We start from the raw sequence: 16,710 nt of genomic DNA, 5'->3' as shown, positions 1-16,710 counted from the left end.
GTTTTGTTTAACACCTGAAAAGACTGTTGATTATACAATCCTGGTCATGGAAAGGTCATCATTTGAAAAAAGAGAAAACACCATTGATGCAACAAGAATGAAACCTTATATTATTAATTTAATGGTTTAAAAACTGGAATTATCTACTGCATTAATAACCCGTATATTTATTTGTATAGAATTTCATTTGTTATAATGTTATATTGCTTGAAAACATACAAATTATGGCCCTGATCCTGCCATCATGTCTGTGTGCATGAACCCTTGCTTGTATTTAGATTTTTGTGGGACTGCAATGTGGATCTGTTGGCAGGGTCAGGATCACATTTATAGCTATAATGCTAATGTTCCTGGGTGAAAGTGATTTCCTTCAGTATGCTCCACAGCAAATGCTTAGAAAAGAAGCACCAAGCACAGTGCGAATGTTCCCACTAACTGATACTTTGTCAGATTTCTACTTTATTATTCATTTTAACCTCTCTGATGATATACCCACTTGTTCTTCACCTGAGAAATCTAGTAACGATGGAGCTCACTACAAGTAATTAGCTATCAAATACAATGAAATTTCCCAAATTGAAGTGGGAAAATATAACAACAACATATAAAGAAAGGTATTGTTATCAACGGCAAATGACCATCCACGACGCAGACAAAAATAGCAAGGAAAGCAATGCTATTCATTATTAGGATACAGCACAGTTCACATTTTCATTTTTGAGTGTACAGGCAAAGCTATTCTCTACCATCATGACAATCAGGTCAACACAGCATTTGCTGGGAGATAAGTGTATTAGTATTAAAGTACAGCTACACAGAAATGCTGTTGTTCTCAGTTTACTTGAAACATGCAAGCATGATTTCCAACTCATTAGAGAAGGGAACCTAAGTGTGTGTTGGTTTTGTCTGGAGGATGCATGCATGGTACAAGTGTGTCTCATATATTAATGGAAGAAATCTTTGCTATGTTTCAAGTACCAAATATAGTGTAAGTGGCTGGTAACAATCTATTTTAAAGCAATTTTTATGAGAGGTGTAGTTGACCAGGAAACTAAATGATGGCACAGGATAGAAAAGGGAATTGTAAGAGGCTGTATATTGTGGCCATGTCTGTTTTCAGAGACAAATAGACTTGGTAGAGAAATGAGCACACAGAAAGCCTAATGTTCAAAGGACAGTAGGAGTAAAGCAGACCCTAGGAAAAGCCTATGAGTGCATGGATAAGAGAACAATATTACAGGCTCTATAATGGAGGTTAGATGGGTATTAGCTACATGGAAGCACTAATCTAGTGGGCAAGAATGAAGTTTAAATCATCAATATCCAGGTGCTTAGCATTACTTAGGAATAAAGCAATTAGAATTCAGGGGGAATGATTATCAGATTTAACAAAGAGACCATTTAATGGTAGCTACAATATCATTACTGCTATTTAATGGTGAGGGCAATACTAAGGAGTTAAAACGTATTGTTAGCAGGGATTAGATAGCATAGGGAAACAAGTCACAATGGTCATCATTAAAGAGTCAGTAATTGCTGCAGTTACCATACAGTGGTATCTGATACTGTTGCTTCACCCTACACTTTCAGTAGGAAATAACTGTGGAAGCTTTGCAATGGCTGTTGAAAATGTATTTGATGGCAACCACCCTATAGGAAAAAGGCCTGGATGATGTTATCAATGTGAACTGCTACCCCAGCTTTGTCTGCTGTTTTTGAATCATACTACTTTGGGCTCAATATTTACAATTCCTTTGCAGTCCTCTTCTCTTTCGGCCCCACTCATCCTCTTGCCCTCAATATACTCACAATGATGCTGGCTACCTCACCCATCCACCTATTTTATTTTCCCATTATATTCTTTGGAATTTAGTTGAAATGTACAAAAATCAACTAAATGTCCGAGAACTTTGCAGCAGAGAATAGGAATAATGGGTTTGTTACAGGGAATTGTGGATTGAGGGTACCTAAAATTCAGTACAGGAGACCTGATGAATCTCATTCTCCTGTATGTGACATGAAGAAAACAGACTGGAAAATTCACTAATTATAAAGAAATGTTTTAGCTCTGCTACCTGTCTCTTTTAAGAGGCTGTTTTAAGTGGTTTTATGGCAAACTTGAGGTGTCTCTCAGAGGAATCTGAGACAGATAAACACAAACAAGATAAATGAAACAGGAAACAAAGGTTCAAAGAAGAACAGAGAACATGATTTAGGGCTCTAGTCATGAGAAAAATAAGGGCTGCTAAATCGTATTTCTTTCTTGATAAGACTTCAGAAACGACTGAAGTGCACATTACCCAGTGATGTGCACATTCTCGGAAAAAGCATGCTGTGAAAGACAGTCTCAGTCTTAAGTGATGAGCTCAGACTCTAATGATCATGACTTGAAGATCCAGTATTCATTGTAGAAACACGTTGAAGCACGAGTCTTCTGATAGGGGGAAAAACACAAATTAAGAAGAATAGAGAATATTAAGTTTGTTAGCAGAGGATGAAAAACTATAAGTGAGACTTCTGAGCAGAAAGCTCTTCCATCTGCAGCATACTATAAAACAGGAGTGAGGTTGAAGAGTGGAAATAAGCCAGACTTGAAGTATACCCTGGGAAGTGAAACCGCCTGAAAATGACCATATACATGTGAGCAATCATAATAATAATGATGAAAAATTATACAGCATTTAATGTCTCTAAGGTGGTGTATTTAATTTAACAGATCAATCATAAGACGGTATTTCTCATTTCAAGAAGTTCATCCTACAGGGAGACATTTTCTGGGAATAATATCATAGAACCAGACAATCTTTCTGACACTGGGAACATAACTGTGCCCAGATACACCTGAATATGTCTAATTTTGCTTAATCCATCTATGCAGAAAGGGAGTTAATATATTCTTCCAAGTGAAGTAATCTTTGCCAGTAAAGGTTCAGTTACAGAACTGTGTTTAATGAAATTAATAGGACCAATTTCAAGTAGCTTAGGCTCAAAATTTAGATTTTCCATAATTTAGGAAAATATTATTTTTCCCTGCCTGATGGTACAGGAAATGTTGCATGTTTAAAAATTTATTTAAAAGTGTTCTGAGGGAAGTTAATAATTTCCATGCAGTGTTGAAACCAAAACAAAACTGTGTTGGGCACAAGAACCTGAAAGTGAAATTGATTATAAGCCAAGTGAAGCTGATCAGATTAGTTTCACTTTCTAGAATGAGTACAATGAAAAAAGTGAAAGACAAATGAAGACAAAAGGAAAATTTCATTTTAATTATTATAGTTTCACTAATGTAGTGTCCTAGTAATAACAGCAAGACATTCTATAAAAATGTGCATTTTTTTATGTTGACATTGTCACTTTAAGATCACAAAACAGACTGGCCTTTGCTGCTGAAAACGTGTCAACCCCGTAAACATTTATGCACGTAAGCAACTATTCACATAAGCAATCTCATTAAATCAATGGGACAACTTGTGTGAATGTGTTAGCAGATCGAGACCAGGAAGAGGAAATGAGATACAAGCAAAAAATAATAAAATCTGAAATTTAGAGCATGTACAATAATTGAGGAACAGGCTGGTAACTCCCCGGGAGCAGACTTCAGGAAATCCCTCGCACAGTTAGTAAGGCAGAAGCGGTATTCTTGCGAATGCAGAAAAAGTTAGACGATTACAGCCAGTGAAGAGTCTGCTCAGAGGCAGATTCCAAGAAGGTTATGCGTAAACATTCCCCGGCATCAAATATGGATGTGAACTGTCACTCAAAGTACAGCAGAGGAGATGTTAAAAGTGGGTTAATAAGGCGTGGAGAATAGTAGTGTTGAACACATATTAGAGAACTTTTAAGAATAATGAGTACTTTTCAGTAATGAATGATTAAACTAATCTATTTTTATTTTCACTCTGACTACTACTCTATTATGTACCAATAGTTAATGAAGATTTATCTATGTACATATTTACTGGGCAACAAAAAGGGGTTGCAAGGGCTACTTAACATATGGTCGAAGAAAAATCTAATGACAAAACTCTATTAGCCAATTTACACCGTTGAGTTAGACCATAATGAACCGATTAACCTAAAAAGATATGAGATGAAAAGGGCTGAGAATCCATCTCAATTGGTGATTCACTGAGTATGTTACTGCATTAATGATTTAAATTTATCGCAAATAAAAGATGTTGTGTGGAAATTAGACAATCTGATAATTCAATTATCATAGACCAACTGGTTTGTATTACCAAACATTTCGTCTGTACCTTAATAAGGGAATAATTTAGAGAGATATGTGCGTTTTCTGGGGCTTACTATATTTGAAGATGAGGTTGACGGAGGCCATTTAGCTAAGTTATGTAGACAAATTATATTATATCCCTGATTTCTATAAACAGAGATTAGCCACTTTTGGAGATATACATTATATATAATTAAGAGGAGACTATATGAATATATTACAGTATTTCAAAACTACTTCCGATTTGTTTTATATGCACTCTTTGTGCCAATAACTATTTGACAAAAACAGAAGGGCACTCAGCCAGAGAATCCATTGTGGAAGGAAAGCCCTTCTGACCCAATGAATAGAAAAACAAGATGCTTTGACCACCACTTAGGGAAGCAATGACATGGTCATCATCCATCAAAACAGAACTGTATAGAACAGGAGCTACTGCTACAGCTCCAGTCTGACTGACCATATTGGTGATTGAATCAGTAGCCCTCCTGGCAAAGTAAGTTGTTTACATAAATCAAAATTTAACAACCTAAGGCAACACGAATGGAGTCACTGGGCCACTTACATGAAGGGGCCTTCCCCCACCCACTAATTTTGATGTGTAATTACTTGATCTACCTGTGCAATCAGGTATTGATTTAATACTAGAATTTGCATCTGCAATGTTGCCCCTACAGTGAACTCTGCCTACAATACTGGAAACCGTTTAAAAAAAATTAGGTTCCTTCTGTCAGGGTTAAACAAATTTCTATACAGAAAGCCTAATTCTGTAACCTCAGTGAAACTCTGCACGAGTAAGTACTTCTCAGTAAGAGTAATGGAAGCAAAATGATGTGCAGAGTCAACCGCAGCACTCTGTCTAAATCACAGCAAATGGTCAGTTACATACACAAGCCCGAATGGCATGATGAGCGTGTGTAGTGCCCATACAAATCATAGGGGGCTGCAGATGCTCAGCACCTCTCAGGATCTGGGCCTCAATGAAATAGTCAGTAAGAACTACCCCCAGTAAAAATCTGTTTCATGTCTAGTTAAACACCTTCTGAATTAGGCAACAGATTTTGATGGGTCTATTGGGTGGTTGCATAAGGCAGGTTTTGGTGCAAATTCTACTCTGTGTTTCATAGGCTGATATGTTCAGTTTCATTTTTTCATGCCATTAAATATAAAATGTTAATCTACACTTTGTGTAAAGAAATCTCAACTCAAAATAACTAGAACAATAATATTAGATAAAATGTTATTGCAGTCAAGGCTGCCTAAGGGCTCATCTACACAATGTATTAGTTTGCACTAGTGGAGTGTAATTTCTAGTGGGCACTAGTGTGTTGTGCACTAACTGGCCCATGCGGACCCTGCTGGTGTGTACTAAAAGTTTCCTAGTGCACATTAATGTAATCTCGTTTCAAATAGTACTACATTAATGTGCACTGGGGAACTTTTAGCGCATGCCAGCAGGGTCCACTATACAGATAGTTACACAATTTAATAAAAAGTACTTCTGGAAGTTGGATTTCAATTTAATTCTTCAACTGAATTTCAGTTTTGGGAGAACCAGTGATATTACCAGTTACCTACTGAAACAATCCAATAATGGGCTGAGTGTAGCCAATAGCAGTACTTTGATGCACACAGAGAAGTGATAGAAAGAGGATATGAATGCACAGAATGCTGTTCTTCACAGGTGGTCGATAACTACACAATATCATTAAAATTAATCAAATAAACAATTCATCCCCTTACTGACTTACTGTTTGAACTTTGCGGAAATCCAGGCAAGGAGGATGGACCATTCATTCCAGGCAGAAGAACAGGAGGAAGGCCAGGGAGTCCTGGGTAAGCTGCTGGCAAACTGATACCATGAAGTGAATTGCTGTCCATCATGCCTGGCTGCTGTACTGTTAAGCCTAGTACATCTGTAGCCTTCTTTATACGATCCAATTCCTGCTGTGCCATCAGCTGTCTAACAGTTGTGGGAGCTAAATAATCCTTCTCCCGATCTAGCTGACTTCCTACAGTTTCTCTCACTTTTGAAATATGTTGTTTGGAAAAGATATGGTCTCTTATAGATAAACGTGCAGAATACTTCACCCCACATAGAGAACATTCTGGCTTTGTCCCATCAGGTCCACTCTGATTTATCATGAATGGCTTCCCTATGTTAATTTTGAATTTCTTTTCTTTTGCCCGGGCATTCTGGAACCAAACCTGGACCACCCGTTTGGGCAGACCAATCTCATTCCCTAGCATTTCACATTCTTGCATGGTTGGAGTCCGATAGTCACTAAAGCAAGCCTTGAGGACTTTAAGTTGGAGGTTACTCATTTGTGTTCGAAAACGTTTGTGACCTGGTCGATCACTATTTTTGGATTTAAAGGGGTTGTTAGCTCCAAATGGGTTGGGTGAACTTGGATCTGCAATACTTGATGTTTCACTGCGATCGGCATTATCGTCGGCATCATCAGTAATGTAAAAACTTTGGTCATGATCACCGTCTTTGTCACTGAAATGTACCGATGGGCTAGTTAGGGAGAAGAGAAACTTTTCATCACAATTCTCAATTGTAGGTGTGGTTGCTGTTTTTGAAAAAGAATCATTCACAAGTGTTTTGGGCTCTTTGGGAGATGATACAGGTTTCACATCCCCTGAACTACCAGTCATGTTTTCCATTTCATTGTTTCCCTCATCTCCTGTAGTGGCATCACTAATCGCTGTATTAATTGATGAAGTCTCATCAAAGTCAGTCTTATTTTGATCATACCCAGAGTCAGCAGGAGGGGCATTCAGATTTTCTATATCCTCACTGCACTCTGCTTTGAAAGAAGAAGGGCTTAAAAGATTCTTTGGGGACATCTCTGCAGTTTTACTAACAGGGGTTGACACTGTGGAGGCTAATTCATTTTCACTTGATAGATCAATCTTTGTTAACGATAGTGATGGATAATCAAAAAATATATATTTTTGTGGACTTTCTCTTCCATCTTCAGTTGATATTAACGGACTTGGAGGCAAACTATAACCGGCCTGTTTTCCTTCATTCCAGTGCCGAGAGCGAATGTGACTTTCCAAAGCTGACTTTGCTTTAAACAGTGCTCGACAAAAAGGACATCTTTTATGTGACTGGGCTGGACCTACTGCACGGAACTGTCCTTTTCTTTCTCGGGCTCGTGTGTTCTGAAACCAGACTTGTACTACTCTCTTTTTAAGTCCCACTTCACGTGCAATATGATCTAGCATCTTTCTGGTGGGATTAGAATCTAATAGGTATTTTTCATAGAGTATTTCCAGCTGCTCTGGAGTAATGGTAGTTCTCAAGCGCTTATCACGATGTTGGTCTTCACCACTGTTTCCTCCCTCCTTTTCACTACAATTATTATCTTCTTTATCATCCAGTTTTCGTTTAAGGGAGCCAGAAACTGTAGCAGGGTGGGATGTATGTGATGAGCTTGTCTGCTGGGGCATCTGAGCAAGAGAACTATTAAGCAATTGTCCAGTCATCAGAGGATTATTGGGGTCAAATATCATATAGGGCATATCCATGGGTCTTTCTAAAAACTGAGAGTGAAGAAATTGGTTTTGGGCTGCTAGGAAATGCATGTGCTGGTGCTCTTGCCAAAGTTCTAGAGTTGGAAAGGCAACTGTACACTGGTCACATTGGTATTGTAGTAACTGAGGAGGTAGACTGTTCTGTAGAGAAGTCATTGAAATTGATATAGGACTAGAAGGAACTGGTGTGGTTTGTGATGCAGAAGGAGGTCGTCCTACCATCTGTGGTTGTTTTTGCTGTTGTGGCTGAGAGACTGAGGGCTGTGGATCAGAGGAAGTTATTGGTGCAGACTGTATGGGTTTGGTGACTTGCGAGGTGGTATCAATTTGCTTAGGGGTGATGTCATTTTGCTTTGGCTTTTCTGGTGCCTCAGGTTTAGGAGAACTCTTCTCAGGCTCTGGTTTGGGTGATGGCAATAAAGGAGTACTAGAACCAGAACCAGAGCTTGCTGCTGTTGCAGTTGTACTTTTTGATGAGTCTGTTTGGCCAGAAACTGTGAAACTTTTATACAGCATTTGATCTGTGGCATCCATGGAATCTTCTGTTTGGCTTTCATCTTGAGCATCATCATCTTCATCTTTGTAACACTGTTTTTTCTGGTGTGTAATCAAATCAAAAATTCTGGGAAAAACTACGTTGCACTTTTTACATTGATATTGCATGTTGCTAGTTCGAATATAGCGCTCATTAGTGAGTTCCCTTTTTTCATTATCTTTAGTTTCTGCTTGATTTTCATAACTCTTGCGAGCTTTCTGTCGTGCATTTTGAAACCATACAACAATAACTCGAGTAGGTAGGTTAAGTACAGTTGAAAGTTGCTCAATTTCATCATCCTTTGGATAAGCATTTGTGTCAAAAAAATCTTGTAAGACCCTAAGCTGGTAGTCAGTAAACCTAGTTCTAGATGATCTCTTGCTGAAAGATGCATCAGATTTGTAATGCTCTAAAGAAGTGGGTTGAGGATCAATTCTGATATCTTCCAAGACAGTTATGGGAGGATTACTAAAGTTGTATGGGGAATCTTTATTTCTTTGTCGTTCCTTAAAAAGTGTATTACGAAACCAGTGTTTGATAACTTTTTGGGAAAGGCCAGATTTCTCAGCCATTTCTTGAATCTGTTCTTCACTTGGAGAATTGTTAATATCAAAATAAGCCCGCAAGATTTTTAACTGATCATCTGTGATTCTTGTACGTGGACGCTTGAACTGAGAATGTCGTAGGAAGTTGGGATCTAATCCTAGCTGCTGCTGACAAAGCTGAGTAAGATCTGCAGACAAAGTATCCATTGGTGGTAGTTGGAGGGCAAGCTGAGGAGGCAACGCAGGATGTTGTACTGGCTGCATCATAATTGGAGGGAAAAGCGGAAGATCTAATGAAACAGGCAGCTGAACCTGAGGTGGAGCTGAAGGTGGTGGTGGAGGTGGCGGAGGGGGTGGCGGAGGTGGCGGCGGTGGTGGTGGGGTAGGTGGAGGAGCTTGCAAAGGAGTGGGAGTTGTATTTTGAATTTTTCCACAGCTGGCCGAAGAAGGCTGTGAAGGAGTTGGAGGCAGGGGCGGGGGAGGAGGTGGGGGAGGTGGTGGTGGCGGTGGTGTTTCTGGAGAGGATGGTGAAATTGGGTAAAGCTTGTCATAAGCCTCCCTGTATTGACGGGCAAATTTCTCTAGTGCTCCATAAGGAAAAAACTGACCATGCACGTGTTCTTGATGACTCTTCAAAATAAGAATGTTAGAAAATAGTTTACTACATGTTCCACATTCCAGTTTGTCAGTGTTTTCACCTTCACTGGTCTTACTTTTTTTCTGTACTTTTTGTCTGTTTTCATTATACTGAATAACTAGCTCAAAGCCAAAATTCTCCAGCAAAGCTTTGGCTGCATTTCCTCTAGCCCCAGAAGCTATTCTAGGTGGTGGAATGGTTGATTCTGAGGATTTCTGCTTCTTCATATCTTTGTTCTCCTTTAGTCCTTCACTTTCATTTGTCAATTCTTGCTTTGGCTTTTCTTGTTTCTCAGAAATCTCTTCTGATTCTTTATATGATGGCATATCCTTTATCAGCTGGCAGTCTGCACTTACTAGACTATTTTGCTCCTGTTTCATTAGTTTGCTACTTTGCTGATGCTGTTTTTGTGACTGAATTTGGGGTTGTGTTGATTGATACTGTTGTGCTTGTTGCTGTAAGATTTGTAGTTGTGTTTGTCCAACATGGTGTTGAGTTTGTATCTGCTGCTTTAAATCTTCCAGCAGTGATCCTGCCATCCCTGCCATTCCAGGCATACCAAATGTGGCAGAACCAGGCAAACACAGGTCTGGGCTCAGGCTAAATTCTGTCCCAGGTATGTAGAATGGAAAAAGGAATTGAGGCTGTTGAAACTGAAGCAATGCTTCTGGTGTCATGGGAAAGTGAGGCAAAAATGCAGGGTTTAGAAACTGGGGCTGAAAGAACGCAGCTTGCTGTTGCAGTTCATGTTGTAATTGCATTTGAAGTTGTGCTGGTGACTGGGATGGATGATGTGTAGGCTGAGCAGAAATTAATTCAGAAGCTTGTTTTTTATTTAATTCTTTGGCATCTAAGTGGGTATCTTTGCTGTTAACTGCTGGTAAGCTCATAGAATCTAGCATCCCTTGACTAGGGCTATTAACATTCCCTGCTACACTATTTCCACTAGTTATATTACCACTTGGTTCTAATTTTGCAGCCCTTGCCTTAGTCTGATGAAGCACAGATCTCATATGGATTTCCAACGTAGAACTTTGGCTATATGCAACATTACAAATGCTGCATTTGTAGGGTTTGTTATCAGTGCTGCTGTTGCTTTCTTGAGGGACAGGACTTGATGCTTCCTGCAAAACCTTTTTGAGTTTATGTAAATGAGACACTGAATTATAATGGACCAAGAGAATGTTCTTTTGAGTGAAAGATTCTTTACACACTGTACATTTATATGGGCGAGATGGATCTAGAAATTTTTCCATAGTAAAATTTGGCCCTTTTCTAAAAGGTAAGGTCCGCTTTGGTTCTGAGCCTATATCATCTGGAATAGAGCTACTATCACTTCCTACAGGACTTGCTTTACCTTCCTGGTCCATCTCATAATCTCGTTCTATTTCCTGTTCTAGTGCATGATCATCTTGTGCCATACTTTCACTTTCTGCCCAGAGTTCACCATTTACAGGTAATGATGCATATAGCTGCTGAATTTCAGCTTCATTGAGTTCAGGGTGGCCTGCTTCCAAGTGTTTTTTTAAAGCCTGGAATGTACGGAAGCTACGTTGACAAAGGCTACACATGGTAGCAGCCCGAATAGCATGATACTGGGAATGTATCTGAAGCTTCTGCATAGTCTTAAAAGCCAAGCTACAATGGTTACAACGATATTTATAGACATGGCGATCAGAAACAGATAGTTGCTGCTTCTTCTGCTGTTCGTTCAATTGATCCGGCAGTGATTCGGTGATCTTTGTATCCTTACTGCTGCTCTTATTCCATTCTGGCATTTCAGTACATTCCTTAGGTGGCTTCTGTTCCTCAGTCTTAATTTCCATTCCAGATTGTGCTTCATCAAGCCCAGGAGTATTTTTCTCATCCGTCAGACTGTCACCTGATTAAGGAAGACAGAGAAATATCTTTTAGACATGTAACATTTGAGCATAGGCAATATTATTATTTATCACACTTATCACAGTAGTGCCTAAGGACCAACCAAAAATGGTCCCCAGCTGTGCAAGATACAAACATAGACAGTCCCTCCCCCAAATTGCTAACAAACAAATAAAAGAGACAGATAAAGAGTAGGGAAAAGGGGCAAACACACAAGCAGAGTGATCAGTGTGATGGTGACAAACAGAATGTTAGTGCCACAGTATTTTTTGTTAATTCTTAGGATGGGGTTCAGTTAGCTAAACATAGAGGTGAAGGAGGGGAGGAGAAAGCAGAAAGAAGGGATGCTGAGGGGGACAGGGCATGGAGAGAAGAAGGTAAAGGGGGAGGGGTTAGGTGAAAAGACTAAGCGGGGGCTTGGAGCAAACAGCCTATTAGCACAGGGGAGAGTGTATCTGGAGTGAAAACTGAAATATGGGCTTGATCCTAAGGACCCATTCATCTGCCATTCCCATTGCCTCTAGTGAGAGTTACAGGTAGCTAATTATCTTTTTAGATCATGTCCTATATATTTTTAAAACAGCAAGGGGGTTATTTTCAAAATGGCCACGTACAGCTGCATGCCTAATTTCTACATACTAATGACCACAGGTGTATACTAACTCAAGTCAAGTATTTGTACAACGACATGGGCAATGTGCATCCAACTAGATATGTGCCTGTGCAAAGAGCCAAGTTCATTGCTGAGCTGTGGCATTTATAGAGGCCCATCTTTGAAAATCATGCCCTAGATGACATCTTACTATTTTTCTCCTGTTACCTCTTATTAATGTTTGTAACCAAAAAACTAGTAGCGTACCAAGGAAGAATCAAGTGGTTTGCTCCAAGAATCACTCATTTAGATTCTCCATGTCTGGTCTCTCATTTGCATACCTGAATATTTCCCAGATCCTTCTGCTGTACCGGCAGCCGGTGTGTCACGCTCAGATTTCTCTGAAGGAGCTGCAGGTAATAGCATACTATTGGGCATCATCATATCTGGTACAGGAACCTTTAAAAAAGCAAGGGCACGATGTTATATTCAAAGAAGAAAACACACTGTTTATCAGTGTATCACACATGGTTCAAAGCTTGCCACACGGCAAAGCCCAAGGGCTTGATTCAATCCTGGATTGCCTGTGACCTTGGACAAGTGAAAGTCTCTTCATGCCTCAGTTTCTTATCCATGAAATGGGATTACAGCACCTAACCCCATACATCAAAGATTGTGAGGTGCTCTAACACGATGGGAATAAGGGCCAGATAAATACACAGATCAGGGCTAAATTTTCTGTTTGGTGTCTGTTCAAGAACGAAGCACTTGGAATGTTTGCCCAAAAATCTCTTGAGCCATTACTGTGATACATGAGAATGAAAAGAATATATACATTGCCCACTGAGAAAAATAATTCTAACCACATGAAAAATAACCTAATGGGATTCAAATCTGAAATTTTACATTTTGCATGGGCAGAGTCCGCTCAGAGAACTAATGCTATGGTGGGGTGAGGGTGGAATGAAAAATACTAATTACAAACATCCCATAGATGAGATTTTTAGCAAACATCCATTTCCTTTGTGACCAGGGAGATCAGATATGGATAGGGCTTGTTACTCTTAGATGGTTACTGAGACAATTTATATGAGAAAGATTAAGTTTTCCAGTGCTCCCCCACCACTAAAATTCTCTCCCAAAACCCAGAAACAAAACAACTCCCCTCCTAAACGTATACCAACATCAAGACAGGAATATGGAGAGAAAAAAATAAATCCTGCAAGTAGAGGATTGCTCCACAGTTTCTTCAGCCTCTTATGATACACTGAAAATTATAAGATTCTATTTAAAAAAAATAAAGTTTCAATCTTTTTCCAGGATGAAGATACCGTTGTGACAGTGTAAATAGATGTTTTACTGACTTCTAAACCTAGCTTTTCAGAAACCGGTCTCCACACAACCTATGGGAACAACAAAGGCAGGATCTCACTCCTTCCCCATCCTATTCACCTAAATTAACGGAAGCCACATTGCCTTGGGGTAGCTATATACTTTTTTTCCCGGGAATCTCTATGTATCTGGAAGGGAGATGATATGCATCCTTAATTATGGCCCCCAATTGCATCCTGTCTCTGTCCTCTCCCCAGTGAGGACCTACAAAGCCTCCTCCGCAGGGTCTGAGTAGAGAAGAGTATGGCGTGAAGGAGTTGCCTGGTTCTGGAACTTTGTGGGATGAGGGAGGAATCCCCTCCCTACATGTATCATGTGCCGCTGTGAGGTGCATAGTGTACACATAGCCTAAATGCTAAAAACACAGCAATGTAGTTGGCCTAATTAAAAATCACAAAATTAAATAAAACAAAATTTAAGAAGTGCAAAAGTTACATTTCCAACCTACATAGTATTTCCTATGTGAAGGGCCAAGTATTCTGGTTTGGCAGAACTGTTCTTGGTACAGAACTAGGACTAGCTGGGGATCAGCTGAGCTCCTAGTATTATGTAGAGAGGTCTCAGAGTTCTCCATCCAGGCCTCCTTTTCCCTGGTCACACATAGAAATCAGTAGCAGGGTGGTCTAAAGCTTCCACACTAGCTCTATGTGTAAAGAAATCCCTAGGTGGAAAGAGGAATCCTTAGGAGGCTGAATCTGTGGGCTTTAGAGCAGCTTTCCTCATAGAAGAGGCAAAAAACAGCCAGAGCAGATGAAAGAACTGTGGTCTGTTGTTTTCTGGTTAAAGCTGTGATCCAATAACTATTAATATCATATAACGCATGCCAAAATGACATGGTATACCATGGTATACGTTATTTTTATATTTCTAGCTGAACTTAAGGAATTCCTTTGAATATTATATGTTATGAAATATGAAATAGGTTCAGAAAATCTGATATTAATACTTTGCAGTAGTACTTTTTGCCCAGGGAACTCCTACTATTTTACAAACAATCAATAAGTTAATGTTCATGATACCCTTGTGGGATAGATAAGATTACACCCAATTTAGAGATGTGCACTGAGGCACAGAAAGGTGAGTGGCCTGATTTTTCAAAGTTGACTTAAATGTAAACTCCAGGGTCTCAGCATCTTTGAAAATCTAGCTTCAGGGACTTGCCGTAGGGACATAAATTACTGATAAACTACAAAGTAGGTGAGGTAATATCTTTTATTGGACCAACTTCTTTTGGCAAGAGAGACAAGCTCTTGAGTTTACACAGAGCTTTTCTTCAGGCCACAGAGCTAGGAACAGAATCCAAAAGTCCTGACTCTCGGTCCCCAGCTCTGGCTATCAGAATACTAGGTCACAACAAATTCATTGTCTACATGTCTGAGTATGTTCCTGTCGAATGTGTATCAGTATTTTGAATACTTACGGTCAGAAGCAGTTTCTCCACACAGTCAGGAGACACACTGTGCAAATGGGTCAAATGAAGTTGGAGATGCATTTTGTTGCTGAGGACATCCTGGCAGAGGGGGCAGCAGATAACGGGCTGCATTGAATGCTGTGACAGGACATGCATCTGGATACGATTTGGGTCCCTACTACTGTAGTTACAATAAGGACACTGATAGAACTGAAAAACAGCAAATGAAGATGCAGGATATTAGTGTATTTTGAATGACTCGATAGCACTGCTATTTCAATAGCATATAATCTCTGTTTTACTGTGCTTTTGAGCTACCTGACAGAGTTCTATGACGAACTGGAATTGTTACATTTTCTTTTACCTGTTCATGTCCAAATTTATTGTCCTCAAGAGGTTTTGATTTTTTAGATGCACCATCCTCTTCCTTTGCCTGAAGTAGCTGTTGTGTCCCTACCGCAGTGTTCACTTTTGGCTCCTTCTCTGGTGTGATTATTCCTGTTCCAAAAACACAATGTTTAAAAAACATGTTTTAAACTTAGAAGTGTTATGCTATACAAAGAGCTGTGATTATGATGCCTTATAATCTCCCACATGGTTATGCTAAATATCAAAGAAAAATGTATTTAAATAAAACAATTTGAAACCTAGCAAATGCCTAGGTGAAAACATGCTTTTATCCTTGATGCAGATGCTAGAAATAAATTTTAAAATGGACTCTTCTCTCTTGTTTAGATAACCTTAGGTTGCCTTGAAAGATTAATCAATAACATGCTCTCTTCAGCATCTCAGTCTGAATTTCTCTATTACATTAAATCAAATCAACTTTCATTCAGAAATCCTTGTTTTCCAAAATAAGTTAATTTTCTAACATTTAAATACCTTCTACCATTTCTAAAATGTTTGGGCAGTGAAATTATTGTGCTGCTTTGATAAGCCCTGCTTGGTTATAGTTCTGAAACTAAATATAGTGAGCCTCTAAAATATACAAAAAAAACCCAAACCCATAAACAAAAAAACCTCAACTCCAGACAACTTCCCAAAACCTACAACTCCATGCACACATTGTGGAAAACAGGATTTGAACTAACTAAATACTAATTATATGCAAAAATCAGTCATTTTGTGTTGCTTTAAAGGTTTACATTTTGAAGTTCTATACTGTGGTATTGTAATCAAAACCAAGAATATAATTATTTTCTATAGATAGTTCTACTACTAAGTATTAAATACTATATTTAATATTATGCCTGAACTAGCTGTATAATGTGGCCCAGTTGTGCACACATCAAAGAAACGAGTGCAATTCTAATTTCCCAGTCCATCAGAAAATTCTTTCCAGCATCAATTTGCCAGATAATCTCTTTTGCTAGGCTGGATATTACAACAGCATTGGGTAGGCATGTCACATACATCTCATGACAAACACAAAACCTCATTTACCAACCATTCCAATCTCATCATAGTGTGGCATCATCTGACCTTTTTTCTGCTGTTTATTATGAGTATTTCTAATTTTAACTTTCAATTTTCACCATCTTCCAGTCAATTTGCAACTAAATTATTTCCAGGGTGAGGACACTATCACTGGACAACTGGGTGCAAATACATCTTGAAATGCAATGAAGCTAAACCATTGATTGCTATCAGACCCAACGTAAATATATAGTCCAGGGGTAATCTGATTGTATGCTGTGCATGAAGATTTATCTTGATTTTTTTTCAATCCACATAAGGTTCATATAAATGAACAAATTGCACCTCATTGCACAATAACCTAGTTTTAATTTAAAAATAAGGTCATGGATGTTATGGAAACAACGTAAAGATGAATAAAGAAAATGCTTGTATTTTTCTCTGGAAAAAAACAAGAACCTTTTCTTTCATTACATAGGCAATATAGTATTTGATATAAACAAAGCAATGTTAGGGGGGAAAAG

At 38.9% G+C, this 16,710-nt stretch overlaps 1 protein-coding gene across 5 annotated transcripts in view; it reads right to left on the bottom strand.

Annotated features, from left to right (window-relative positions):
* Window positions 1-16,710, bottom strand: part of ZFHX4 (zinc finger homeobox 4) — a 178,378-nt gene that overhangs the window by 4,627 nt on the left and 157,041 nt on the right. For all 5 annotated transcript variants that reach the window (XM_050940465.1, XM_050940470.1, XM_050940466.1 and 2 more), the window contains 4 exons: window positions 15,135-15,268; window positions 14,780-14,980; window positions 12,309-12,426; window positions 5,983-11,376 (listed from right to left, as the gene is read on the bottom strand). In XM_050940465.1, the coding sequence (XP_050796422.1) occupies window positions 5,983-11,376; window positions 12,309-12,426; window positions 14,780-14,980; window positions 15,135-15,268 (5,847 nt within the window). The remainder of the gene's footprint in view (window positions 1-5,982; window positions 11,377-12,308; window positions 12,427-14,779; window positions 14,981-15,134; window positions 15,269-16,710) is intronic.

This window comes from Gopherus flavomarginatus, chromosome 2, assembly GCF_025201925.1.
Source record: "Gopherus flavomarginatus isolate rGopFla2 chromosome 2, rGopFla2.mat.asm, whole genome shotgun sequence".
Lineage (NCBI taxonomy): Eukaryota > Metazoa > Chordata > Testudines > Testudinidae > Gopherus > Gopherus flavomarginatus.
The sequence above is the reverse complement of the archived record's forward strand: the minus strand, read 5'-3'. Positions and strand labels throughout refer to the sequence as shown.